Raw genomic sequence first — 27,787 nt, 5'->3', positions numbered from 1 at the left:
TCTGTTTCATTGGCTTGGGTGAGAACTAAAAGCCATTTGCATCTCACACTATTCAGTAAAATGTGGGTTTATACATTTTGTGGCTGCAAATTATTGTTTGCTTTCATGTTGTTTATCAATATGAATATAAAAGCAGGAAGTACATGGGAATTCCCAATTAGGACAAGTAGTTAGCTGAGACTTTTTTTTCTGATTACAGATTACTTCTTCAGCTGTACTTTAATAAATATGTTTGGTTGATTAGTTGTCAACTTTGTTTTGGCACAGATATACATTTTGTCTTAAGAATTTATGTGTGTGGTGTTCTAGGGGCATGCCCTCAGGTAATTATTGATTGTGTCTGATTAAAAACACATTTATATTCATAAGTTATTCATTGCCCACAGGTACAATAACGAAGTGAAACACATCAAGATTTTAACAAGAGATGGCTATTTCCACATTGCAGAAAATAGAAAATTTAAAAATTTAATGGTAAGCATTGATTAGCTTTTTAACAGTGTGAGATTTTCTTTGTAGCTGTTTCTGTTAGAGAGAGCTACTTTGGTTTGTGAAATTCCAGAGAGCTATGAGAGTGAAAGATTTGAATTGTGTCTACTCCTACTAATAGGATAATTTTTTATATTTATGGTTTTAGCTCTAAGTGATAAGTTTATGTGCTTAAAACCACATATTTATTGTTAGGACTGGACTGTGTCCCTTGTAGTGAAGTGGAAGAGAGGAGGAATTTGAATCCTATGTATTAGCCCACTGTAGAGGCTGAATGTGGAAAGGAGGATTTAATGTCTTTGGAAATCTTGGTTTTTAGGAATCAATTTAATTAAAATTTATGCAGCAGCCTTCCTGCCTGCATACTCAAGTATGTGAAAACGCTAAGTAAAAATGGAGGATAATACAAAACAAGAGCAGGGAAAAGCTTTAAGGAAGCCTTAGAAATTACTTTAGTTTAACCACTGATACTCTGTAAAACCAGAACATCCTAGAAGATGGGGAGAGATGAAATGATAATCTGAAAGTGCTCATTAGAACATGAAGAACAGAAAATTTCTTGATGAAGAATGCACCAAGCTGTTTTTGCACTTGTATCTTCATTCCACACTCATAAGCCAGTGAATTGTTTAGTTTTAGGGCTGGGGACCCTGAGATCTTTTCATTGTTTAGCAGCAGAAATCATGGTGCTCACACACATGAGGAGGAGGTTGCTTAGTCTGTGAATGCTACAAATGATTTGTTGGAAACTGAGCTTGGCGAACACAGCAGCTGGGGTCCCATGCTGCCAGGTGTCTTCTTATGGCAGTGATGCAGCTTAATGCACTGGTGCAGGTTCCAAAGTAAAGCAGAAATACAAATAAAGACGAAGTTGGATGAAAAATGAGCAGAAAAATATGCATTGCATCACAGAATTGAGAGGATGGATGAAATTTCTAGTGTAAGGACCTTACTGCTTACTAACTTAGCCTTGCTGACGTTCAAGTAGGAAAGAATTATTTTATAACACAGATTTAGGGCATTATGAATCTGCCCTTGAGAGTTAAATACACAAGTGGTAGTGTGGTGTTTGTACGTGCTGTGGAACAACTGCTTTGTTCTGGGCAGATGCAGGAGAAAAAGTAACAGTGACTGAAAAAAAAGAGGAAGAAGAATAGTCTGAGTAGAAGTGGGAGCAGAAGAGAGACAAAGGCAGCATCCATGGAAACGTTAAGGAGCGATCTGCAGTGACACAGCATTTTGTGCTGCTTTGGAGGGGAAAAAAGTAGACGAGCTTTTGTGTCTACTTTTCATAGTACATTTGAAAAACTTTCACCAGAGCGATAAAAATGTGCTGAGTGTGTAAAGCAGGGTGCAGTGAAAGGTCACTTGGGCTGCTGCTGTGAATCAGGGTAATGTGACAGGCTCCTGAGCAGCCCCATCCATGCTGGCATGGACTGCTTACCCTACTCATCTGTTGGTAAGCTTGCTACTGTGATTCGTGCAAGTCATGTTTTAGAGGCCAGTTGTCAATCAAGTGTTCTCATGGAAGAATGGAATTAAAACCTAAACTTTAAAAATAACTGAATCTGTGACATGAAGTGATTTTTTCTTTTTCTTCAGTTTAAAACCAGTTTACTTATTTTCCAACAAACAACATCTCTCCATTTGGAATTCTAATTACTTTTACCAAACAACACCATTCTTACAGATTTACACAGTGCAAAAAGATAACAAAACTTTCATACTAATTATTTGCTATTTATCCAGATATCCTACTTTGAATGCTACTTACTTAAAAATCACACACAGTATTGCCTTGGTAATTTGAATGTCTGGATATTCAGTGATGATATGGGAGTAAATTTCATTGCTGACATTCTAGTTTGTATGATGTGCTGATACCAAAGAGCAAAGCCCAAAGAGTTCTTACTATGACTAATGTAGGCTATTATAGGCTAAACATTTGGGTAGCTTTTTGTAGTTGTGGGGTTGTTTTTTTTTTTTTTTTTTTTTTTTTTGGTACTTGGGGTGGTTTTTTTTTTCCCTAGAAAGGAAATGATTAAACACAGTATGTTCTCCTTATTTTGACCTAAGCTTGGCTTAGTCAACTCTGATTTTGGAACTCTAAATATAACTAAGTAGAATGGAGTGAAGGGTTTACAGTAAATACATTGCTTTGTGCTTGTATTTCTGGAAAGTGAAATCCCACATTTGAATGCACCAGTTGAAGTACATTTGCTTTGAATTGTCCAGTCACTTTTAATCTTATTCTAGCTCTGTGTACAAGCTATGTGATATTGACATTTTTAGGGCTAATTCAAATGTAACAGACAATGGCAGGGGTTGAAGATTGCAGAGGAATAGCACGAGTTGTCAGAATTTTGACTGGTGTTGCCTTCTTTAGAGTAGGAATTCGAGTAACTCATCTTCTTGGTTATATAAACTATTTCAGCTATTCTTTTATATTTACATATATGAATTTTGCATATATATATGTAAAATATTCCTCTGTGTAGCTGTGAGTACCTATATAGATGCACAAAGGCAGAGATGATGAAATTTCTGGATTGGGTACAAGGAGAATGTGAAATGCTGGATTTTTCAGTCAGTGTGCACTGTCTGACCCCTCAAGCCTGCCCTGCCTTGGAAGGGGAACCCTGGAACCCTGCCCTTGCCTTTACATCATTTGTGTATCTGCATATGAAATTGCTGTTAACTTACAAGCCATGTGCTTTGTTTCAGATCTGTGTGCTTATAAATACATTTGTAGATAAATGTCATTTATCATTGCAAAAAATATTTGAGAAAGCAGAGGCATTTACTGCTCCATCCTTAGCAAGCAGCTGACCTTGCCTTCTGCCTGACTCCAGAAAAGCAAAGACATCCTCAGCCTGACTTAAAGGAGCAGCAAATGTTGACTCTGACAAAAAGATTTTACTTAGAGGATTTTTGGGGTGTCTTTGTTTGTTTGTCTGTTTTGTTTAAATTTTTTAAGTGGCAATATGAAAGCTGTCAATTTTTAAGGTACTTATATTTCAAAAAATAAGCATGTTCTATGGGATGCATTATAAAATAATGCATAAGGAAACTGTCATTGGCTGTACACCAGATGCTGAACAGGATGTGATTTCAATTTCCAATGCAAGTGTTTTTCCTTTCTGAAAGGAACTCGTAGAATACTACAAGCACCACTCTCTCAAAGAAGGTTTTCGAAGTTTGGATACTACTCTTCAATTTCCATACAAAGAATCTGAAAACTCAGTGGGACAGAGGAGTAACAGAACAGGTGGCAATGGTGAGGATTATAATTTTTTTTTAATTAATTTCTGATATATATGTGTGTGTGTATATATATATAAAGGATAAGGTACTTGGAGCTTCTTCATCTTCCATTTTTTGACATATAACCAATTACTATGGCAATGCTTTTAGCTAGGATTTTTTGAAGCTGAGCAGATTCAGATCTGCCAGGAGATTTATAAACACGTCTGGCAAGCTTGTCTTGCTGCCAAACTTAAAATCTCCCCGATATTCCAAAAGTCTATTAGACATGCTGGTGAGAGATTAAACTGCATCTTGCCTAGTTTCTTAGGAAATTTGCATATGTGCAGCTACAAGTGTTAATATCTGTGACAATTTCTAATCCTTAAAAGGGGATTTAAATAAATCAGTCTTGTAGCATAGCCCTATGAAGTAGCATCTCAGTAATACCAAATAATTGTGTCAAAAAAAAATTAGATTTACTATATCATAATTATTTTTATGCATGTTTTTAACACTGAATGTTTATTAAAGTTCCCTTACTAAGCTTCTGAAAGTTAATGAACTACTGTGGAAAGTAAATAGCAGTTAAAAAGTTGTGAAGTTTAGAAATAAACTCACAAGGCTTGCAATGCATAGGCTGTTCTTTATTTAAGTTATTACAATTTAGGTGGAAGTTAACATGATTTTTAGGACATGGACAGGTTCAATGTTAATGATAAAACCTAATACATGGCTGGCCTCTGGAAAATACATAAAGTTTCTGTTAAAGAGCAAATACGGCTTTCTGCAGTCATTGACTGCATCTTTGTACTGTAACAGATAAGAAGAGGAAAATAAAAATTAATGGGGGTTTTCACAATATGAAGACTGCTGTAGAAGCCCAAAAAGTCCAGTCTAGTCTTTGTGATGATGGTGGTGGCTTTGTTGCTTTCATTTGCTGTGTTTGTAAGCTTTTGTTTACTTGCTTGCCTCTGTTCTGTACAATTTCTGTAACTTTGGAGGCTTTCTTCCTCTCCTAATTAAAGCAAATTTAGGACAAGTCATTGTAAGAAACCAGTGTGTGTCTGGGCATTTAATTTACTGTCTCTATCTCCCAATTCCTCTACTTTCCATTTCTGTTCTCCTTCACTGCTTCCCAGGACTGCTGTCATTTGTGTTCTTTCTGTGCTGTTGATGTCCATTCCTGGTGAATTTCTCTGCCCTGTCCTCTCCTCTCCCTCTAGTTTAGGGTGTCCTGGTGCTTCTCTCTTCCTCCTGCCATCTCTTGTGCTTTCCTCATCCCTTGACTCTGCACAGCACTGAGGCTTTAATTGTTGTGAGGACATGTCCTGCTTGATTTACTTTGCATTTGTTTGAGTTACTATTGGCTGTGAGAGAACCAGATTTTTTTTTTCCCCTTAGGCCAGTTAGAATGTATCTATACTGTCCACAGACTTCTCACTCTGCAAGAGTTCACTTATTTCTGGCTTTGTAAGATACAAGAGTTACGGTGCATCCTCATTAAATTCAGTCATTATACAAAAGAAAACATCTTCTTTTACAAGATCTTTTAGGCAATATGTGGAAGAGCAGGAGAAATGACTGAGAGATGCTCTCATTTTAGTCAGGGGGATGAGGAAGAGCATCTCTGCAGGAACTATCAGCCCTTTGATGCTACAAACTGTGCTGGTTTTGTCTTAGACCAAACTGACCTGAAAAACCTTTCAATTCCCAAACTCCATATGTGAAATCTAATAATTCTGCTGCTTTATCTAGATTGACTCAGAATGACACTTCCTTTAATGGATTGGACAGTAAAATGTGTCCCCATGAGTGTGGTGATTTATGTGTTGTGGGTTTTTTTCCTGTTTGCTTTGTTTTGTTTGTTTAACCAAAATGTCGATGATTAACAGTCCATCTATGGAAAGTCCATCTTGCTTCAGCATCTACTTGATTTTTAGAATAACTTTTTAGTATTAAAAAATCTCTATTTTAGTGGGATAGTTATTTTGCCTTTCCAGATTTTTGGCTTCCCTCTTGGGTTAGAACTCTGTTTTTCAGTCTCCTTGTCTTGAAAAAGTCACCCATATTGTTCTCATATTCATTGTACACTTTTGATGTGGTTGTAAAAGCTGTCAGGTATTTATTTTTGTCAGTATAGGAATTCAAGTTAATTGGGAAGATTTTTTGGGAAATGGTATATTCTTTCTTCTTAATTTTTTAGTCTTAGTCTTTTCTAAGACACACACAGTATGATCAAGTTTTGTTTTGCTACATGGAAAAATACTAATTCTTGTATTAGATTACAGAAATGATCAACCAGTTAATGAAATAAAGGCAAAAAGGGAAGAAAAGTGGGCATTACTCTGTGGAGTAGAATAACGGCACCTTACTCTGATTTACTGATGCAGAGCACAGTCATATTGAGAAATTTGAATCTTTATGAAATTTAGATTTTAAAGTAACCTAAATCATGAAGCCAAGTCCTACTTGAGCGATACTTCTCTTTGTTGGTTAACTAGGAGTAGGTGTATTTACTAGTTATGACATCCTACTAATGCTTAATGCATTAACTGTGTAAAGGTATCTGTTAGTAAAGTAAAACAAATATCATCCCAACCTTTAGGGAATCAAAAGAATTCACCCTTTCTGCTTAGAAGCCAGCACCAACACCCTCTCATCAAAACAGATCAGTTATCTGTAGAAATCTAGTAGGAGCTCCTTGCCCACATTGGTTTACTTGTCCAGAATTTGACACATAAAACCAAACCTCCAGCTATATCAGAGAGAAAAATCAGGATGAAGTCTGCTCAGTTAAGGAGCAGAGCAGCCACCCCCCATATGGCACCTGACCTGGGTGTGTTCCTGTGGCTGCTGTTCACTCTGCCATTGTGCATACCAAGGCAGGGATTTTTCTCTAAGAATGGGCACTGCATTTGAGTCAAGTGGCCCTTTTGGTTTGTGTAGCACAATTCCCTACAGAGCTGTCACTTGGGGTTACTGTCTCCAGTATAAAGGAGCCTCTCATGCATCCCAGACAGTCCATTCAGTGTTAGAGGGGGAGAAAGCATCATCATTGTGAAGGATCAGAAGGGAGTTTCCAGAGTGTAGGAGGCCCTGGAGCATGGTTTTCTTGTTCTGTGAGACACCAGCCTAAAATGCTGTTGGTTTGTGTTGTGTTGGTCCTGTTTATTTTATTTATGTTTGTAGTTTCCTTGTCACAAATGTATTTATTGTCATCCAGGTAAGATGCACAAAACTGTACCATTACCTCCACCATGGATTCTTGCATAAAATCGTTCTAGTCGTCATTCCTGCAAGTACCATTTTGAAGCAAAATTATTGTGTTTCATGTGTAGTCAGAAGAATAAATTCAGAGAAGTAGCTGTAAGTGGTAAATATAACCCTGCTGCTTTTTGAAGGAAAATTCTTATTCAGTAATTACAGATATTATTAGCTATTGTTTAGAGGCTACAATATCATTTATCCAGTTGAGATGGAATATACCTTTCCAAATCACAGCTGGGAGCAAAGGTCCCAAATTTATTACATGCACACTATATATCTTTATTGCCTCTTCAAAAGAGGGACAAAATGTGAGAACAGGTCAATAAACTGTAATTTCACTTCAAGCAATTCTAGTTAATTTCATCTAATTTTTGCATTTAAAAGTACATTGCCCTTAGTTTTGTTGACAACAGAGCAAAAGCACCTGTGGCTTTCACCCAGGGAAGCTGCTATAGGAGCTTAGGATGAAGTGCTGGTTCTGCCTAGGCCAAGCTTAGGCTTTTTTGCTTGCTCAAGGGGTTGTTTGGAAGTCAGGGAAATTGCAAATATGAGCAGGACTCTTTGGGACTTAGAGGATGTAGTTTAGCTGTGAAATTCCTGTTGATGTTAAAGATTAACAGGGCAGAATGCATAGTTTTTTCCCATGCCATAACATGGAGTTGACTCCAGGTCACCTTAGGCTATATCCTAACCTAAGGGCATGTGACCAGTGTCTCTGGGGTCAAGAGGATTTATGTGTGCATGAGTTCTTGCTTTTGTAATGGTGAGAAGTGGGGCACACAAAGAATTAAAACCCCCTTTTGTTAAATCTGAAAATGTTTGCAAAGAGGCTGCAGTTACAATTTACTTCTCTGAAACCCTAAATGGGTGACTTCTTCCTACTTTACTCTTTGAAAAATGCAATTGTTAAAAATTAAATCATAGATCCAAATTTTCTGGTTATTACAGTCAATTTCCTTGCAGACATCCTTAGTAGGGAACCTTAGTTTCCTTATTATCAATGAATTATATAGTTAAAAAACCTATTATTTAAATCTTATGCCAATATTTCAATGTTCTTTTGCTTTTCTCTTTTTCTCTTTTTTTTCCTCTAAGCCCCTTCTTTGTTCTGTGGGTTTTCTTTTGTAACTCCTCCAGACTACAGCTTTGTTCCCCCTTCCTCCACTCCTTTCTGGTCAGGTACTGCTTTACTGCTTTTATATTTCTTCTAAATTCGCTTCTGTTGTTTCTGTGTGCAGCAAGTGAGGGAAGGGACGAATTTAATACTTCAGCTCTTCTCTGACTCCAAAAACTGAATTATTACTCGTAATTCTTGGAGTGTAACAAAAATCAAACTCTTAAACTTTTGAATTGTTACTGCTTACTGCAATAAGCAGTTTGAATAGGTGTTGCAAAGCTCAATAGTTGCAGCAGATTCCATCAGTGACCAGTTGACATTCATGAGCTGTATATTTTAAATGTATTTGTTCAAATGCACAAACATGGAAATCTCACTGCTTGTTGGTAAATAATATATTCGTCCCATCCCTGCAGCAAACCATACTGCAATAGCATCTTAGAATACAGTAGGTTTTTTTTTTTTTTTTTAGAGAATGCTTTCTTTAAATTCTGCATTAACATTGTTAATTAATTTTGCCCATCTGTTTTCTAAGTATTGTTTTCTTTATTTCCATTTAACCATCTCTGGCTTTAATAGATGCAAACATTGCAAACTAAGAGGCTGCATAAAAATGCTAAAGGTAGTACCATTGGTAGCCTCAGTCAGTGCATCAGTATGGGTATGGCTTGCTCTGATCTCTGAGATCTGGTCTGCAGAGAGGTGAACTGCACCACTGAACAATTTCAGAAGAATTTTGCCATTAGAAAGGTGACTGCCTTTGAGGAGCACATGGAAGCAGCTGCTGATGTGGATAATGCAGCATTTGCTCATGTTACACCAGCCTGCCTTTGTGCACAGGGGTGGGGGACACTGGGTTGTGCAGAGCAAGACTGGGGCTGGCTTTTGCACTAGGGAAGGGATGTCCAGCATGCACAAATGCAGATGGAGTCATCAAGATATCAGTGGGCAGTATGTTTTATACCTGCCCCACAGAAGTTGTCCAAATTATTTAGTGCTCTGAGAAGGATTCTTGGGGCTTTCCATAGTTTCCTGAGGGGAAAAGGAGGTAGGTGGCAGCTCAGTAGTAGAATGGTTACTGCACTTATCTGTGCTGAGAGCATCTCTGATGACCCCTCTTTTGATTCACCTCAGGGATTTCAGTCTCCATGTCACCACACTTAGGTGTTTTACTCCTCACTTGTTTCTTCCATTTCTATGCCCTTACATATAGATATTTTTGGGGCAGATACCACCTTTCAGTCTGCACTGAATGACTGAGAATCCAACCTAGGAGGTGCCCTTCCAGTGACACATGCTTTTATAAAGGGACACATCTGTAGAAAAGATGAGTAGAAATCCATTTTGGATTTTGCCTTGTGGTCATGATGCTCAGCTGGACTCCCTCAAATACTCACCTGATTTGAAACAACATGAAGGAGTTCAGTTTTAGCTCTTTGCTCAAGGTAAATACTGAGCTTTTGTCCTTTTGGGCAGGGATAGGAGAGGACATCTTGCATTCAACTGCCCAGTACCTGACTGTAAATTCCATTCTTACTGTAACTGTTCCATGAGAACAAAATTGTGAAGTGGCCTAGGGTGATAGAACAGCAATCAAGACTCAGTTACTTTAACCCTATCACACTTTCTCTTATTATCCCCATGTGTGGTTTGAACAAATTATAATGACATTCCTTTTTTCCTATGAAAAACTGCATCAGAAAATTCATTAGTAACCACAATGATAGGTATCAATTCAACATCTGGTATGTCACAATATGCCAGTTAAAGTATTTTATTACAGAAGTACAAAATAGTAAAGGAAAATATTGATCTGCAGTGCTTAATTAAGCTTATCTACCCCTTATATTCTGAGTGCATTGCTTCATATGTTTGTAGTAAACCTTCTTTTTAAAAATAGCCAAATAATTTGCCTATGTTAAAAGACCAAAATCTTATTTCATGATATTACAAGTATTTTTTTCAAAAGTGTCTTCAGAGCTGGCTTAGTTCTGCTGATGTGGAGGCTGGTAACACAGGGGAAGGTTAAGCTGACTGCTGAGCACCACTGAAGGTGCTGCCTGTGCCTCGATAACAGCACTGAGCTTTGGTGAAACAGTAAATGTACAAGTAAATGTACAAAGCTTCAAGGAGCATGGAAACTAATAAACAGGAGCAACCCTCAGGGCAATGGCTGCAGATTTATGAAGAGGCCAGAGCACAAGGAGAGAGAAACAACTACTCACAGGTTTAATAATACTACATTGACCTTCATGGAATTCAAGCATGTGAGCCAGACCAGCTTGCTGTGATCACAGGGAGCCTCTGTTGTTTGCACCCTAGATGCATCATCTGTGGCTCAAACTAGTATTAAAATTCATTTGCAGCGTATCTATTTCACTGTTAATGTCCAACATACTCCTGTGTAAATCAAAGCTGATTATGGTTCCTGTAGTCATCATCTTCTGTTTGCAGAAGGAAAGACTGGATTAAGTAAAAGCACATTTTTCTCATTCAGACATGTACTTTTTATTCACCTCCTTTAGATTTCTCATTTTATTTCCAGTTAATTCTCTGAGTATCTCCCTTCTATTACACAGGGTTTATTTATTACTGCTTTCTCAACAGCTTATTGTCTTTTTTAACACTTTCTCTTCCTGCCCCCCCCTTTAATTTCTCATTCATATTCTTCCACCTGTTGAACTCTTTCTTTCCATCAATCTCTGCTGTTAATCCCATTCTCTCTCTGCATTATTCCTGTAGAATTCCTGTAGAATCTGCATTCTTCCTCTTTCTCTCAGTGTTCCTTCTCTCATCTGTACAGGTGTCCTTTCCATGTGTTGTCTTCTCTCAAGTTTTATTTATCCTGGGACAGCACTAATTGGGAATTCAGGGCTGGTGGTCTCTACTCAAGTTATTTTTGTGACTGTGTCAGCAGAGAGATATGGTTATTATTTTTTTCCAAAATTAGCACTGTCATTTTCCTGTATTCCATCACTCATCTGGCTTCCTTTTATATATTTCCTATCATGAGCTTTGCTTTTATTTGAAAATATGGATCTTGGATTCTAAATTAATCTAAATTCTGCTACTTTCTGCCTCAAGACTTTTGAAGATATATGGTTTTGATTTCTCTTGCTTCTTTCTCGTTTTCCTCTCTCTTTGTGACTTGAAAAAGAGTTAGAAGTCCTCTTTTCCCCCAGATGTGCCCTCTTTCTTCTCTATCCTAAATTTCCTTGCTATTTTCCATCTTTATTATTCCTCTATGCATTTCTTCCCTTTTTACTTCTTTTCTTCCCCATTTTCCCAAATTTGTTCATCTTTTCTTCCTGTAAATTTTCCTTGCCCCTTTATCTTCTTTCTAGAATCTGAAATTACACCCTACTGCTCAGAATCCTCCTTGCATCCTGCAGTGCTTCTCCAAATCAGCCAGTGATATTGCTGCACACCTGTGAATGGTTACTGAGCCTCCAATCAATAACTGCTCTTTTGTTTTCCTTCTCCAAAACAATTACTGCCCATGATATGCTCTTTCCATGTAAAATTGATAACTGCAATGCTGATAAGGTGTAGGACATTACATTCATGTCAGGATCTAAACGAGTAGCATCTGCATCTGACTGGCTAAGAGGGGGAGAAAAACATGTTTGAGCTTTGATGTGCTTAATGTATCACCTAGATTTTTGCCACATCAATATGAGCAAGAAATTGAGAGGCTGATTCTCTTTTATATGGCATCTTTTACATAATTTATCAAGTGTCTGATAAGCATACTCTACATAAGCAGTCAGGAGTGTTGGACTAAACTTTAGTGACATGATATAAACAAGGGCATTATCTGTTGTCAAAACTGTTTTTAGGCATTCTGTTTCTGTGATATATCTAATAATATTTTAAATGTAATATTCCTTGTTAGTTTAAAATTTTTTTTGTATTTTCTCTTTAAGTTGAACATATTTAAGCTGAACATGATTTTCAGCTATTTAATACTATTATGTATCTATATATAGTAGAGTCAGAAGAAAACTTAAACACAAGCAGAACTTAAACTGTTAAGATTTCTCAGCTCATTTGCTGTGTTTTGGGTTCCAGATTTAAATTAAAGGCAACTAGATACAAATTCTTAGTATTATATTGTTGAGGGCATTGCTAAACTAGAATCTTAAAGGCATTTCCTAATGAAGATTGGGCATTTCTAAGAAATGTGGAAGGATTCTGAGGACAGAGATGAATCTATGTAAATTACATCAAGTCATCCATCGTGATCATATGAATTCTGAAATATTTTCAAAGGAAGCTTGCCTGTGCTCCTGAATTCCTCTTACAGTTATTTACATAGGGAAACAGTGGCATTAATGGGGAAAAAAAAAAAAGCTGAAAAATGCCTTGGCCAAAAAATTATCCAATTATGAAATGCCATGGAGTAGTAGATGTTCTTTCCAAAATGCTCAAATCAGAGGTCTTTTATCTGTTAGGCAATGCCCATTCCCCTCTCATTGTCCTCACACTGGAATTGTTGAAGATTTCTTTTGCAAGTTTGGACATTCTACATCAGCATTGGAAACATAATTTTCTATAAAACTATTTGGAAAAAAAGGAGTTGGTTTTTGAAGTGAGGCTTTTTGCACCTTTGCTTTTTAAAAAATCTTAGCAGCTTTTTATTGTTTAAAATGTCTGGGCTTTACATTGGCAAAATTCTTCTATATTGATGTACCTTAAAACTTTAAAGTGTTAATTTCACTGAACCTTAATTTTATAGAAAAAATTCATTGGTGATTTACAGAATAAACTCCTGAAAAGAACAGATTTACATCAGTCAATATTAATGCAGATTGTGGCAAATGATCCATGGAAATTTCCTGTAGAAAGTCTGTACCTTTTTGCTTGTGTTGATGTTAGTTTCCAGTTTTAAGTGCATTAATATTTAACTTGGGAGTTGTTTTTTGAAAGAACAGCACCTTATTCTGGTTGTTTTGCTTCATTAGAAGTCTAAAGTTAAATCAACTGTAAATGCTAATAATTCTTTTAGAAAGAAATTAGTGACCTGTAAAATATGTTGATGCATATAACTGGCAGCAAGTTTTATGATGTAGCACAAGAATAAAATAATTGCAAATGTATATAGCAATCTCAGGATGAGGAATATTTTATTTACGGCTCATCTAGTTTGACTTTCCTTCTAAAAATAAAGAGGACTGTTAAAAAAATCCCAAAAAATCCTTTCAACTTTTTACACCATTCACCTATATTTAAATCTTCTTGATCTTTGTAGTGCAGATGTTTTCCATAAAATGAATGCCAGCGTGTGTTGCTGTGAAATCCTTTCTTTGTATTTTACGGTATTTCTATTTACAGTAGTTTGATAGCCTTCATTTAAGCAACCCTAATAATATCACCATGTGCTTCCTTTCAGTGCTGAGCCCGAAGGTGATAGGCATTGCCATAGCCAGGTATGACTTCTGTGCACGAGACATGCGAGAGCTGTCCTTGCTGAAAGGGGATGTTGTCAAAATTTATACCAAGATGAGTGCCAATGGCTGGTGGAGAGGTGAAGTCAATGGAAGGGTAAGACTATTTTTTTTCTTTCCTTTCTTTCTTGTGTTTCTTTCTGCCTTCACTGACAGTGATTTTGTTAAAAAAAAAAGAAAAAAAAAAAGAGAAAAAAGTATGTTCCTACATTGTGTTTTTAAATTCACAAGATGGAACATGTTCTCATCTTTGTTTCATAGCAGCAAGGCAGAACTCTTGCCAGGTAGCTTTCCCAGCATCTAAATTATTGGTTATTTAATGTGACCTACCAGGCTGAATATTTGGGCAAGATTATATGGTTGGAAAATAACCAGGATTAATAGCACTGCTACAGTTGACCTTTCTTGAACTGTTTTGCACACAGATATTTGGGGTCAGGTTCCTGGTGCTGTGGAAGTCTCTTTAGCACTTTACCACAGAATGATTTCCCACATCTTTCTGCCAGACTACAATGCAATGGAATCAAGCACCTTTTTATAGAAGGCTGCTGCTTTGATCTCTATGAATGTGGCCCAGATGAAGTGACATATTTAGCAGAGATTTTTATGAACTCACTTTACACCCTGCTCTGAGACTTGGAAGTGAAGTTTCAGTTTTGACCTATAAAGGGTTTACTGTTTCAGTCTTAGTTTAGTGCCTTATAATGCAGATTAGTCAGAAGCATTTGAGACTGCTGAGATGCAGGGTCAAGGAATGTGAGGTGGAAGAATGTAAATTGTCTGGAAGCTGGAAATGATAGTTGCAATTGCAGTTGAAGTGAATGTCCAGACCTACTGCTTTATGCAGTTTGGAGAACCGTTTTTATTGTGTACATGAGCTTGGTTATGTTGAACTGTTAAAGGTTATTAAATAGTCAATTAGACCAGAAGAAATAGGGAAGCAGAAGAAATACCCATCATGCTATATACGTTTTAGATGTGAAGAAAGCTGAACAGCTCATTGTAATGCAGCTGCCCACATTCTAAAGGATGCCTTGTTGCATGCTGGCATACCTTGGTAACTTTCATAAACTCACCTCTGAGTGAGTGCCAATATTTTGGCAAGGTAGTCTAAAAATTTCTGCAGCCACCCCTTCTAGTCATGCTCTAGGTTTGGTTTTGAGTTCTTTCCTGAATGTTAAATTGACTTTAGGTATAAAGAAGTATGAAGAAACCTAAAAGCAAATACATAAAACAAGAAATATAACATTGCATCACTGTATGTCTTACATAAATCTTATTTGGCACATCATTAATTTTAGAATGTAGATAACTTTATAACTTCTTAAGTGTAGGACACTAGACTCTGCTGTCTAATTGTGTCATGTGTAACACCTGTTTTGGTGGCAGTGGAATTCAACTCCATGTAAAGCAATCAAATCAGTCAGTGTTTCCTTTATGAGAGAATTCCCTGGACCTGACTGGAACCTGTTAAAAGTTTACCTCCTCATTCAAAAAATAGTAGTGTCCTGCCTGTAGTAAAACTACTTCCACTCTTGGCATTTTTCTGAACTTTTAGATCTCCAATCTGGGAAACTCTGTTTTAGATTTTTTGAGGGAGGAAGTGACATAGAGGGTGTTGGTCTCCAAATTGTCATATCTGCAAGTTATTCTTTTCTCAAGGGTACTTACCCTAACCGTGTCAAGTGAGCCAAGTTTATCTTTGTAATCTTGTTCATGTATTTACTGAACAGACCCATCCTTCTTGTGCCTAGCTCAGACATTAAAAAAAAAACAAACCCTGTGTCTCATGTATTATTTTGTTCTGCTTTTCCCCTTTTTAGGTGGGCTGGTTTCCATCAACCTATGTTGAAGAGGATGAATGAATTAAAAACTATCCTCTGCTTGACCAGCAGTTTCAGGGATTGTAAAAATTTATATCTTCAATGTGTTATTGGTCTTGTTAGGTATTTAAACAGCAACATTTCTGCCTGTCTGAATCTTCCGGTCTTAATGTTGGGATTTATACAGAAGTTTGGGCTGACAGGTTGTTACCCTACCCAGAGCTGTGCAAGAAACAAGCTGCCAGTTTGCCATCATTGGGGATTAGTACAAAGTCCAACCCACACCTTCCCAGAAGATCTCTGGAAAACAAAATTCTTTGTTCCTTTTCATTTCACCCCGTACTACACCATGAGTACTAGCAATGGCCGAATATTTAACGTTTCTCTTCTAGCTAATATCTGTGATGGTACAAGGAGATGAAGGCTTATTATTCCTTATCACTGCATGCAGAAAACAGATTTCAATCATTCCAGTGGGCATAAAGTTTAGTCAGTAGACTTGTCTTGAGACATCAAACTACTTTACGTATCAACTTACAAACCATTTTACACTCACAAAAACATTCTGAAGGAAATATGTAGTAAATATGAGTAGCATTCATGCATATGTGATTACTTAACTGGCTACTTTGAGGTCCTGCCTAAATCTTCTAACAATCTTTTTAAAGACATTCTAAAAGGGTGTAGTGATGTGGAATTGCTTTAAAAAACCTCCACAAAGTGGAATTGTGTGATCCTTTTATTGTCATCTCAAGCCTTTTTATGTGAGGTTTTTTCATTTAAGCATCTGACAATAAAAGTGCAACTGAGGGATAGTCATGACAAGATGAGTTGAAAGTTTTCGGCAATAACATTAAATAAATATTGCAGACCTATTCTGAAGGAGAAAATACTAATGCAAGATGATGTCATTTCTGAAGAACAAAAGTGTTTATCTTAACCTCTTGATTGATTTGGATGAACTTCAATTTCAACTCAGTGCTGTCTTTTCCTAGTTAGACAGGAGTTTCTGTCACCTTTTTTGGATGCAAATGGAGCTCGCAAACTTCTTTCTGCCCTTTCCTTTCTTGTTGCCTGGGATGTTAGTGACAATTCAATGAGAGACTTGTCTTGTTGCAGTGTTCTCAACATCCCCAAGTGTGTCTAGGTTAGCCAGCATGAAAATCAGGCCTTGTAAAGTGGTGTCCACTGCTTGGTGAAGCAGTGTTTAATGTAATTATGAAGAGGCAGAAATGTAGTTAAAAGCTAAAAGAAATGTGGGTGATATCTTCAGCTGTGCAGTTTTAAATATTTAAGTAATGTCACACCTGGCTTGAAAACTTGAAAGAAAATCAAGCTCTTAAATGAATTAATTCATCCTGTCCCACATTCACTCTTGCTTTTACCTGTCCTCTTTTTCTGTTGGTATTTTTACAATTGGTGTGCACTGACACTGCATGATTTAACACTGCAGAGTTTTCCCAGTCTACAAGCAACATAATCTCCACATACTCTCCACAGAGCAGAATCTCCTAGTACATATTTGGGTTTCTTTTTTGGCTGCCCCCAGGATTCTTTGCTTTTTTCTGGCCTTTCCTGGCCATCAAAAAGAATCAGGCACAACACAGAGAATTCACAAAACCCCCTTCATCTCTCTGCAACTGTCTTACCCATCTGGTACACCTGGCAGGCAATGCTGTGTGAGCAGGGGAAAGAGAGGAGCATCTCGTTAGAAACTTCACTTGAGAGATTCAGCCTTGTAGATGAAATTCTGCCAATGCTCTAACTTTTCAAGGATTTACCTCAAAATAATGTAAACTGTGATTGTGTTGAGTACATTACTTGATGGAATAATTGAGAGCATTTGTAAATATGTACATGATGCATAAAGATTTTGTAAATTACGTGTACAGCAGTGTAGGTAGAGTATGCAGTCTTTGATGATGTTTTGCCATGCTGTTTGATTGTCTATTGTGAGCTTAATCCTATATTCCTTAAGTAGGCAAAGATGATTCTTTCCCAGTTTTGCCTATTTAAGGGGTAGAGGAATAGGCTCTAGGTCTGTGAAGTGTTTAGTGCTTTACTGTCATATAGTTCTGAGAAGAGGCAGTTAAATTCAGTACAAGTTGAAAAATGTATCAGTCATTTTCAACAGCTTGGGTTTAGAATAATTTTGAGTATCTCTCCATCCTAAAAATGTTGTAAAGCTTTTAAGCAATTCCTGAGTCCAGTAGTCATCCTTTGAGAAGAATGAAAGCCATAGGTCAACTTTACTTTTGTGGCGTAAATCTACATATCATTGTCTGTGTTTAATGCCCTGTATGGATTGAGTTAATGCTGCATCTTAAACTATGTTTTAAGTACCAAAGACTTCCTAAATATTCTGGAGCATCTCTTTCATGTGCTGCTTTTGCCTGTATGGAGTTGTTTTTTGTCATGCAATAATGGAGTTACAGTACTTTAATTTGTACTATTTTGTAAATATGTTAAATATAATAAACTGGTTAATTTTTTTGTTTAATGATGTGCCAAAATATGTAGTTTGCTACTGTGAAGGTTGTGCTTCATTTGTCTCACCACCCTCTCATTGTGACAAGTTAATAATGGTTTGTTTTGGTCTCCAAGATTTAAATAATCCTTATTTAGCTGTAAAGCTGAGCTGTCAATGTAAATGGAATAGTATAGCTTTCCTTGAGAACTTTTTATTGTGAGAATAATATTCCTTATGCGACATCCAGGAAGGTGCTGAGGCTTTTTAAATTTATTATTATATTTTTAGCTAAACAGAATCAGTCATGTACTACTGATTTTTGTCTGTCAAAGATGATACTTAGAGTTTTTTTTGTTTGAAAAGAAGTTGTGCCAAAAAGTTTAATGTGTAACTTTTCACGGCAACATCTTTTCCACCTTCTTTTTTCTTCCTCTCTCATATGTGAAGTAACATATAAATTCAGACTGAATTGAACTCAAGTCTGAAAATACAGTCTGTGTCTGATTTCATGGGCTACTTGATAACCTTTTTGTGATGTAGCCCATTCATGTATTTTTTACAATGTAACATTCATTATTAATGTGTTTGTAAAAATATTTCTGGACAGGTGAATTAATTCAGCAAGGATGCTGGTGATTCAGCTGGAGTGTTGATTTTTTTGTGTCCCTTTTATTTCTCAGTAACAGAGATTTTCTTGCAGACCTGCCCTTCTTAACAGATAATTATTAAACCTAATGAGGCATTTACACATCTCTGCAGATGTAAGGCACAATTTCCCTGTCACCCGTGAACGTATCACATAAAGAAGAGTCACACCTAATGTGGGATGCAAAAATGTGTCCCAATTAAATGCTCTTGTTAACAGTATCACACTCGGTCACAGACATTCTCCTTCCCCTTGTATGTGAGAAGAGATGTGTCTTCTGATGGGTGAGAAATTGAGAAAGCACTGTAATTAGGGCATAAGAACCACTTGTGGCTGTGTTATCAATAGGTTTTTTCCATTGTAAGGCTTGGAAGCTTGAAAATCTCAGCTTGAAAAAATCTATCTTGACAATGAAAATTATGCCAACCAGGATTCCTTTCCCCTTTGCCTCACAGGTAAGCTTGAGATGCTCTGTGAAGAAGAAAAGGACAATTCTCAAGGTTTTAGCCATTTATAAAAGGTGAGACAGAGGTACATCTAGAAGGAGGTGGTGCTTGTTTATACAAAATACCCAGCCTTGGACCCAGGATTTGTTTGGTTGACTTTAATGTTCAGTTCAAAAATATTTGTTTCCATTAATTCTTGTCTCCTTGCTGGAAACTGGGCTGCTGATAGCCTTATGTTACTATTTTGTCAAGCTGTTCACTTTAGAGCACCACTGAGGTGGTCTAGTGCATCTCAGGACCCCTGTCCGTGTTCCTGGCCAGCCCTGGCACCGGAGCTGCAGTAAAGGTACGGTTCTGTGTGCTGTGATACTTCCTGATCCTGTGGGTCCTTGCCTTGGGCAGAAGCCTGAGCAGTGGCCAAGAAAGAGGGAAGACTTCTCATGAGAAATTCAATTGGAGTTTAATAAGCCCATGAGGACTTGTACACACCCAAAGAGAGAGCCCACAAAAGTGGGATTTTCTCTCTGTATAGCACCTTAAGTATGAGGGTGGGGAAAAGGGAAGGGGGAACAGCTTGGAACCAATCCAATGGGTGAAGGGAGTGACCCTGAACATAAATGACAGGCAATAGAACCAATCCATAAATCAAGGGCGGGAAGAACCTGCCAATCACTCGATGTCCTCACTGGAATCTTCTAGACCTCAGGAGGAGGCTGTAAAGTGACGGACAGGACCCATAAGAGTGATTGACATCTGACAATCACTCGGGGGAAACCAGTGAGGGTTTAACATGGGGCGATGGGCAAACCATTGTAAAACAAAGAACAGATGCATACAGGAACTGGTAAAACCCAAAACCACACCACAACACACTACTTATTTCATTTGAGTGACAGAGGAAGCACTTTCTCCTCTCCATCTTATTGCTGAGCATGGTGTTATATATCAGAATATTTCTTTGGGTAGTTTGGGTCATCCACTTGTGTCCTCCAAACTTCTATTCACAGAGGGTCATGGTACAAGAAAGCCTTCATGCAATGCAGTGCTGCCCACTAAGAACTAAACCCTCAGTGTGTTGTCAGCAGTGCTTTTGCTGCAGATGTAGAACACGAGGCTGGTAGAGCTGGGGTGATGGCAGTCAGCACATCTGGGGCACACCAGCCCAGATGCTCCGTGTGTGTATGTGTAATGCTCAGTTCTGTCCCAAGCTGCTACAAGAAGCAGGAGCCAGGCTGTGAAACATGCTGTGGAATTTTGGCTCTTTCCTGCATGTCCACTCCATGGAGGATGGGTAGTTTTGAGTAATTAAGCTTCCTAAAGCTGCAAGATAAGATGTTAATCATATCCACTTTCTCACAAAATGCTGAAATGTATGATGCATATATAATTAGCAAAAAGAAATATAGAAAGGATTAAGCTTCAGAAATTGGCTGAGGAAGGGTGATTCATTGCATTATCTTAGCAACTTCCTTTTGAAGAACAAAGAGCCGTTTGTTTTTATAGCAAATGAAATTTGGGTTTCTAATTTAGTTTTATAATTCCTGATCTGCTGTAGTGTATTCTGCCCATTCATTACAAGGATCTCTGCTGCTGACATGACTGTGAAGTCAGATTTTATTTAATAAGCCTCCAGGAATATTTGAGTTATTGGTGATTTTTTCTGGGTTTCAATTTTTTACCTAATAAATCTGCTTTTTGGAAAATATGTGAATTAATTATAAAATGTTGCAATCTGACCTTAAGTAAACTTACAGGTACAAAAAAATGGGCGATTCAGAGGTGGCTGTTTACCAAGTGGTATCAAGCTGGTTTACTTCTTTCAGAACTGTTTTTTTTAATATTGATCGTGTAGTATGTGGCTTTGGGAAGAACAGAAATAGAGAAGACTGGAAAACAAGAAGTGAAAAGTTGATACCACACCATATGTGTTAGAAACAACCTGGTATGTGGTAACTTTTCTAAATGATTACCCAAAATATTCTATGTCTCTTGATAGAATTGGATTGAAAACAGAATTTCTCTTATGTCACTGTCTTAAAACATTTGTTAATGTGGTCCTAATCAAGGACTCTTGCACTTGGTCCCAGTTGCCCCAGATAACTCTCTAAATCTGTTTTCAATTAGTTGTCTTTTTTTCCCCAACCAATTGAAAGGTCTCCTCAAGGAGATGCAGTATTATTTCTAGTGTTATAATTCTTACTTGTGAATAAGGCTAATGGAAATAAGTATAATTGAAGAAACCTTTTCTCTGATAGTTTTACAATTAATGTCCTTATGGCCTGTAGCTATTAATAATGTGGAATGTGCCAGGAGACCCCCACCCTACTCAATTAGCTGGGTATGTACAAAGATCTTTTCTACCTCTTCTCCCTTCCCTGTTACGAAGTTCAACTGAGGTGTGGTACAAGTTCCATAAGTATTTACACCACTTGCGTGGGGAGAAGAAAAATACAGGCAGATCATAAAAGCAGTCATGCCTGAGTTTCGGTTTTGTGGCGTTAATTTTTATTGGTTGGGAAAGGGCAGGGTGGGACATTTTTCAGCTTTTGTATCAAGTGCTCTATTCCCAAGAATAATTCTAAGTAGAAGATGCAATAGCAGTTTGATATTTGATTTTGAAGAGAGATATTTATGGTTTTTGCAGTTGTGTTTTAATGTAAGCATGTATATTGGATCGGGTAAAGGTGGAATTAGATGATTAAGAGGCCAGTTGATCTCCAAGTCAGTATGGTAGGAAAGGGAAAATCAAACTGTGGAAATCTAAACTTAACAAATGTGAAGAAACTGGAATTGTCTGAATGGAAGTATAGAACAGGCTAAGAGGGGTGTGGCAATAACATCCAAATAACGAAAAGGCTTTACATAACTTAAGAGACCGAACTCCTAGTTCAGTCCGAGTCAGTTCAGCTAATTAGTTCAGCTCCTAGTGTAAACAGTAACAGAAAAAACAACCTTGAACCGGAAAAAGGGGATTCAATTTTTAGGAAAGTTTTCTGAATAACAAGTTACATAGACACAAAATGTTCTGGGCAAGTTGTGGTATCTCCAGTGTTTCAGATGTGGTTAGCTGAATGTCTGTCAGGGGCAGTTTATGTGGCATTAGTGATACACATCTTTGTATTCTTTGGACTCTACTCCCTTCCTGTAACTGCCTTTCAGCTCTGCAGTGCTTCAGTCAGCTGCTGGTGTTTACCAAAATCTCATAGAATGTTATATCAATGTGTAGAGGAAAAGGTAAATGAAAGGTAATAAGGTGAACATCCATAGCTAGCAGGCTGCTAAATATGCAGAGTTTGAATGTTTATGATTTAACAGTTTCTTCAGGAGATGCAATTGGCTCATATTTAGCACATAGTGTAAAAATGTTGTAAAACCAGTCTTAAAGACTTGCTTCACAGTGGGAGGCATGAGCTAAAAAGCATTATGGCAGTTCACAAGTTTATTTTTGATAGAACATACTGTTGCTGCAATATGTAGGTTTGTCAAAAATCAAAACTTTTGTTAAATATGTATTGATTTCAGGGAAAGTTAACAAGAAAACCAGCTCAGCTACCATGTCTTTCTACTTGGTTCTGAACCTAAAGAAAATGGCAGATGTGAGAAGAAAATGACTTTACTTCAAGTGTTCTTCCCTCAAATCATCAGAGACTACATTTTTACAAAACAAGCCCAGTTAATTTGGTTCTCAGGCAGAATTTGCAAAAGTACTGTAATATGAAAATTTGTCCATAAAACAGAGAGTGGCAAACAAGCCATCAGATTGACTGTACTCTTTTTGAAGTCAAATGGTTGAATACCAGTGCTAAGATTAATTCTACTTGGTGTCTGAAAGCACCCTTTTCTTGTTTGACCTTTTCTAGATAAATAACAGTGTTAGCTCTTGGCATGGCATCCTTTTTCTCTGTTCTAAATATGTATAAGGAGATGCAGTGGCTTATCTTACATGCAGCTGAATTTAGTCTCAGTTTTCAGACTGTCACGAATATTTTGTAGTTAACAGTAAAATAAATCAACAAGCTGTAGTCCAAATGAAATGCATCTAATAAAACCTAGCTATTTTTTTCTCTTTCTGGCTCTTCATAATGAATGCACTGTGAAGAGAAGTTTTATTTGAATGTCACTGCATGAGCAGTTCTAATTACTAATAGAATTCATCAAACAATCTAGTAGTGTAGTGACATTAAGTAATAATTAATGAACCGTGTGATATGTGGGTGCACAAAGTGACAATGATTAACCTGTGGCCTAAGAGGATGTGTTTGGAAAACAAGTGGCATATGAGATGACACTTTGTTCTTCCCTGTGCCACTGGCCTGTCCCTACTCACAAAATGAACCTGGATTCAAAATCAAGACCCTATTGTGACTGGTGTTTGGAGCATGTACATGTTTCACTACACTTCAGCCTGGGTGTGACATGGCTGCTTAGTTTGGAGCTGGTATTAATGGGTCCTTGTGTGGCTCCACCTTACCTGCAAGGAGTATGCAAAATACCAGTATTTGCTCTACTGATACATTAATTTTTTAATAAATTGTAAAACCTGTGTTATCTAGACACTTAAATTGCAGCTCTGTCTGTGTGATATGAGGATATGACATAAAGCATTCAACTGTGCACACAGAATATTCTTTAGCCAGTGTTGAGAATCTTGCTGCTTCTAGGAGAAGGAACTAGTTGGAAAAATCAAGTATTTACCTGGTACAGCCAGTATACTTACAAAGAACATACAGATTTTTCCATTTTCCAGATGAACAGTCAGTTTCCTTTCCACACATTGCTGTTTCTGGCAAATCCTTTGTCTTTTATTCTCATTTATGACTTTCTTCTCTGCCTGTGTAGTGTTTCCGTGGTTCCTTATGCTTTTTTGTATCCTTTGTTCCTCCCCCTCTTGTCTAATGACATCAACAAAAGAACACTTCAGTCAATTCTTCATCCCTGTTTTAGGAAGCAGTACCAAGAGGGCTTTTTCCAGCATGTGTTAAGTTTTCACAAAGACTACCTTGCCTTGGGCAGTGGTTTCCTATTATACTTACAGTGCAAGAAACATGTAACTTTGATTTCCCCACACAGTCAGTGTGAAAAATGCTTAGTGGAGTATTAACTTCAACTTGTTGAAGTATACATAATAGAGCAGCTTTCAGAACACTTCCCAGCACAGTAGCAAGGATGGGGTGTATGTATAAATAAAGAAGCCTTACAGTAGTAGGAAATTCAATAGCAAAACACACACTTAAAGTATAATCAACATTTGCTCTGCATTTTTGAAAGTGAGCATTTCTAGTACATACTGTACTTTACATTCTTATCAAAAATACAATGTTTTGGTATTCTTTTCAAAAATACCATCATGCCTTGATGAGAATAGAACCTCAAATAGGATCACCATGTCACCTACTCATTGGTTTTTCTTACAGGATCTCATAGGATACTCTGAGCATGGCTTCTCATGAGGCAGGGAGGAAATTTGTTGTAAGAGAGACCTGAACACTCATTTTAACAACATTCTGTTGAGTGGTGGAAGTTTACAGAGGCTTAATATTATTTCAGAATATTTTGTACAGTTCTTCTACTTAAATGATCCATTGAGATCATGCAAAAAAATAGGTTGTTATAAGAGGAGGAGAACTGTAAACTCAAATGCTCTTTAAATGTATGTGGTTATTTCCAAGATCAGAATTCACTATTATGCTTCCTGGAGTGTGGTTGGAGTCATGTTATATTTTCTTTTAAGCTTTTTAAAATGAAAAAACTGTGTGAAGAAGAGACCATGGAGGATATAGACTATAGCAAACAACCTCAGAAGAAGCTCAAGCTTGACTGGAACCGATAAATTTTGTTGTAACCACAGATCTTTCATTCTCAAGAAGACACAGACTGGTGCAAACTGAAGCCATATGGTTCAGTTAGGGTATGTGCTCTTGAGAATTATTCAGCTGCATGGGTTTTGACAGTGATGGTGCCTGAGGCCGTATCTTAGAGTTAAGTCATAGGTCTCTGGCAATCACATAAAATAACTGTCCAGAAAAATTATATTCCAGCTGCATCTCAAGCAAACTGATCTCCAGTGCATAGAGGCAAACAACAGCATCCCTGTATCATGTACATAAAAGCTGAGGTTAAAGACACAACCCAGAATTGCACAGACTGCAACCTCATGTACTGCAATGGGAGGTAAGCATTCCTAACTCTGAGCCTAAAACCTGCAGCAGTCCTACACTGTCAGAAGTAAAGCAGACTAAAATTCAAGATCTATTGCTTTTACCTGGTTCTAGTTGTCTATCAAAGGAAATGCTCTGAGAACACCTTTTGTATGCTGGATACCTGATGCTTTGTTACAAAACCCTCTAGGATGAAAAATCTGCTGAAAAACGTTTGAGGGGCAATAATGGAGACTGCTTCCTCCTGGTTTGTTATTATTTGTTTTGGGTTTCTGATTCCAACAGTAAATGCAGAAGAAATCCAAGTATTTTCACATTTTTTGGATTCAGTTGGATTCAGTTACAAAAAAAATTACCCAAAGGGCAAGAGAGACCTTAGTCTCTCTTAGTTAGTTGAAAAGATGCTGCTTTGTTTCTCTGTTCTTGAATTATTAAGACTGAGCCACGAAGAACATTCTTAATAAGCAGATTAGTATTACTAATTTAAAAAAACCCCACTCCATTTAAAAAAACAACACTCCGTCTACACTTTTTCATAATATAGATGATGGTCAACAACTGTCCTAAGTGTAACAAAGCCAGAAGGTTTCAATTAAGCTTGCACCTCAATCTAAACATACAATGATAAACATAAAATGATAAACCTGCAGTTACCAGTCCTAAAGATTTGCTAGGCCTGTTTGTAGAAATGTAATGCATTAACTAGGTGAACAGAAAGTAGAAATTGGACTCTTGCAATCTATAGGTGACCAGGCAATTTGTTGACTTGAAGAGAGCCAGGGAGGCATGATACAGCTGGTAGGGGAGTGTCAGACAAGGCTGTATCTGCTTTAAAGACATTCTAAATATTGCTAGGAAGTTGGAATTGATGGGTAGTTATTGCAGACATGGTCAACAAAGATTCTGAGATGTTCTGTTTAAATCCCACAGAGAAAAAGTTGTAAACTCTCCAGAGTACTGGTTGTGACAAAGATTCCACTTTCACTGACTATTTCCTTGCTCTCTAATATGGTCAGAAATTGACAGACTCTTATTTTTTCAATGAAGAAAACTTACCAGTGAGTGCTTCTCCCTGGAGTGCCTTGGACAAGTGAGTGCTCACTGGTTAGTAGTTAGATAAGTGTTTTCCTGTTTATTAGAATTCTTCATGTACCTAGAGAATTTCTAGAAGGTATACAGAAAGGATAACATAAAAAAAAGTTGCCAGAATGGTTAAGTGATCATGTTTATCCAATTTCTTTTATTTTCCTCTTATTTCCTTTTCCCTCATCATCCTCTTAGAAGCTGTTGAAAAGCTTGACATCTTTTGTGTTATTTATATTGTCAGACTTGTAAAGTTTCTTACCTGACAAAGAACGTGGCTCCGTGCTTGCTGTGTGAGCTGCTGCCGTGTTTAACTTGCTTCCTCTGAGGCTTGTGGTGTTACACTGGAGTCCCTGCCTGTTTACACACAGTGTTCACAGTAACTAGGAATCCCTTGTAAACAGGCACTACTTCTCCCTGCTATTACATACAGATCAATAGTCTTTTTGCAGCTGAGCAGATCATGTAATTTCTAATATAACCAAACAGGCAGCAGCATGAAGATATTATTGCCTAAAAACAGGTGCTGGAACAAAACAAATGGTTTTATTGATTCTTCTAAGTTTAATTAAATTTTCAAAACATTTCCACCCCATCACTTTCTTTGGCCTTATGAATTGTTGGTACAATGTAGGCATAGTTTTCTAATTAGTTTCTGGTACTTTAAGGACAAATAACATCAGACTAAAGGATATATTCTGCAGTGTTTATACATGGGAAGAATAGATACTTGTAGTGAAGAGGTTACTGTCCCAAAGGCATTTTCTCTTTTAAAGTCTCAGTCTACATGACAGTGTTGGAAATAGATTAATAGAGAGATTTTGAGATTTCTGTTGCTGAAGAAAAGCATTGTATTTGTGAGGGGTGGGTAAGGGCTGTGTGCGTGCAAGAAAAATGATCTCTGTGAGTATGAGTGATGAAAAACTGGGTCTGAATGCTGGAGTATTTTTAAGGCTGGGTAGAATACAAAGGGATATTTTAAATTAATTTTTAGAAAGCTTTTACGTTTCCAACCACTGCAGAACAGGTAACAGTTGATCAGTAAGGTGATGCTTAAGTCAGTTGGTTTTGAAGAGCCACTCTGATAATAGTTCCATCATCTATTTGCCCCACAGCTGGCACAAGACTCTTCTCACTTGTTTGGCAATGATTAGTGGCTGGTGTAAGGAAGAACAATCCCAAAGTCTGGATTACCCTGTACTGCAGATAGGTGGGGAATGTCCAGTCATGATTTGGATCCATTTTTCCTCAAGGGGAGACGAGGACTACAACTGGTGCATTTCAATGTAGGAAATCAGACACTACTCTCTAACAAATGTGTGCTGCAAGAAGTTTAATTCTGTTATTTTGTTATGCTTAGTGCAGTCCTATAGAGACAGGATTCTGGGGAAGCTTTTGATCAGTATTCTAATCATAGCTGTGGTGGAAAAACTGCTACCTGGAGATTGCTGCTGGACTGGGGAGAGGACAGATCAGTTCAGGGGCACTCTGCAGGGTACCTAAAACTTGTACTAGAAGGAGACATTTCAAAAGAATGACATATAATTCTATCACACAATGTCCCTGTAGGAAATACAAGTCAAGTGCACCAATAA

General features: G+C 37.4%; 1 protein-coding gene across 1 annotated transcript in view; it reads left to right on the top strand.

Moving 5' to 3' along the window:
* The window catches only part of VAV3 (vav guanine nucleotide exchange factor 3), a 147,436-nt gene extending 129,385 nt beyond the window's left edge, over positions 1-18,051 (top strand). The window contains exons 24-27 of the mRNA XM_083867189.1: positions 387-474; positions 3,637-3,766; positions 13,512-13,663; positions 15,390-18,051. Coding sequence (XP_083723315.1) covers positions 387-474; positions 3,637-3,766; positions 13,512-13,663; positions 15,390-15,431 — 412 coding nt within the window. The 3' untranslated portion in view covers positions 15,432-18,051. The remainder of the gene's footprint in view (positions 1-386; positions 475-3,636; positions 3,767-13,511; positions 13,664-15,389) is intronic.
* The last annotated feature ends 9,736 nt before the right edge of the window (positions 18,052-27,787 follow it).

This window comes from Zosterops lateralis (assembly GCF_965231275.1).
Source record: "Zosterops lateralis genome assembly, chromosome: 9".
Lineage (NCBI taxonomy): Eukaryota > Metazoa > Chordata > Aves > Passeriformes > Zosteropidae > Zosterops > Zosterops lateralis.
This window is presented reverse-complemented; position numbering and strand designations above follow the sequence as displayed.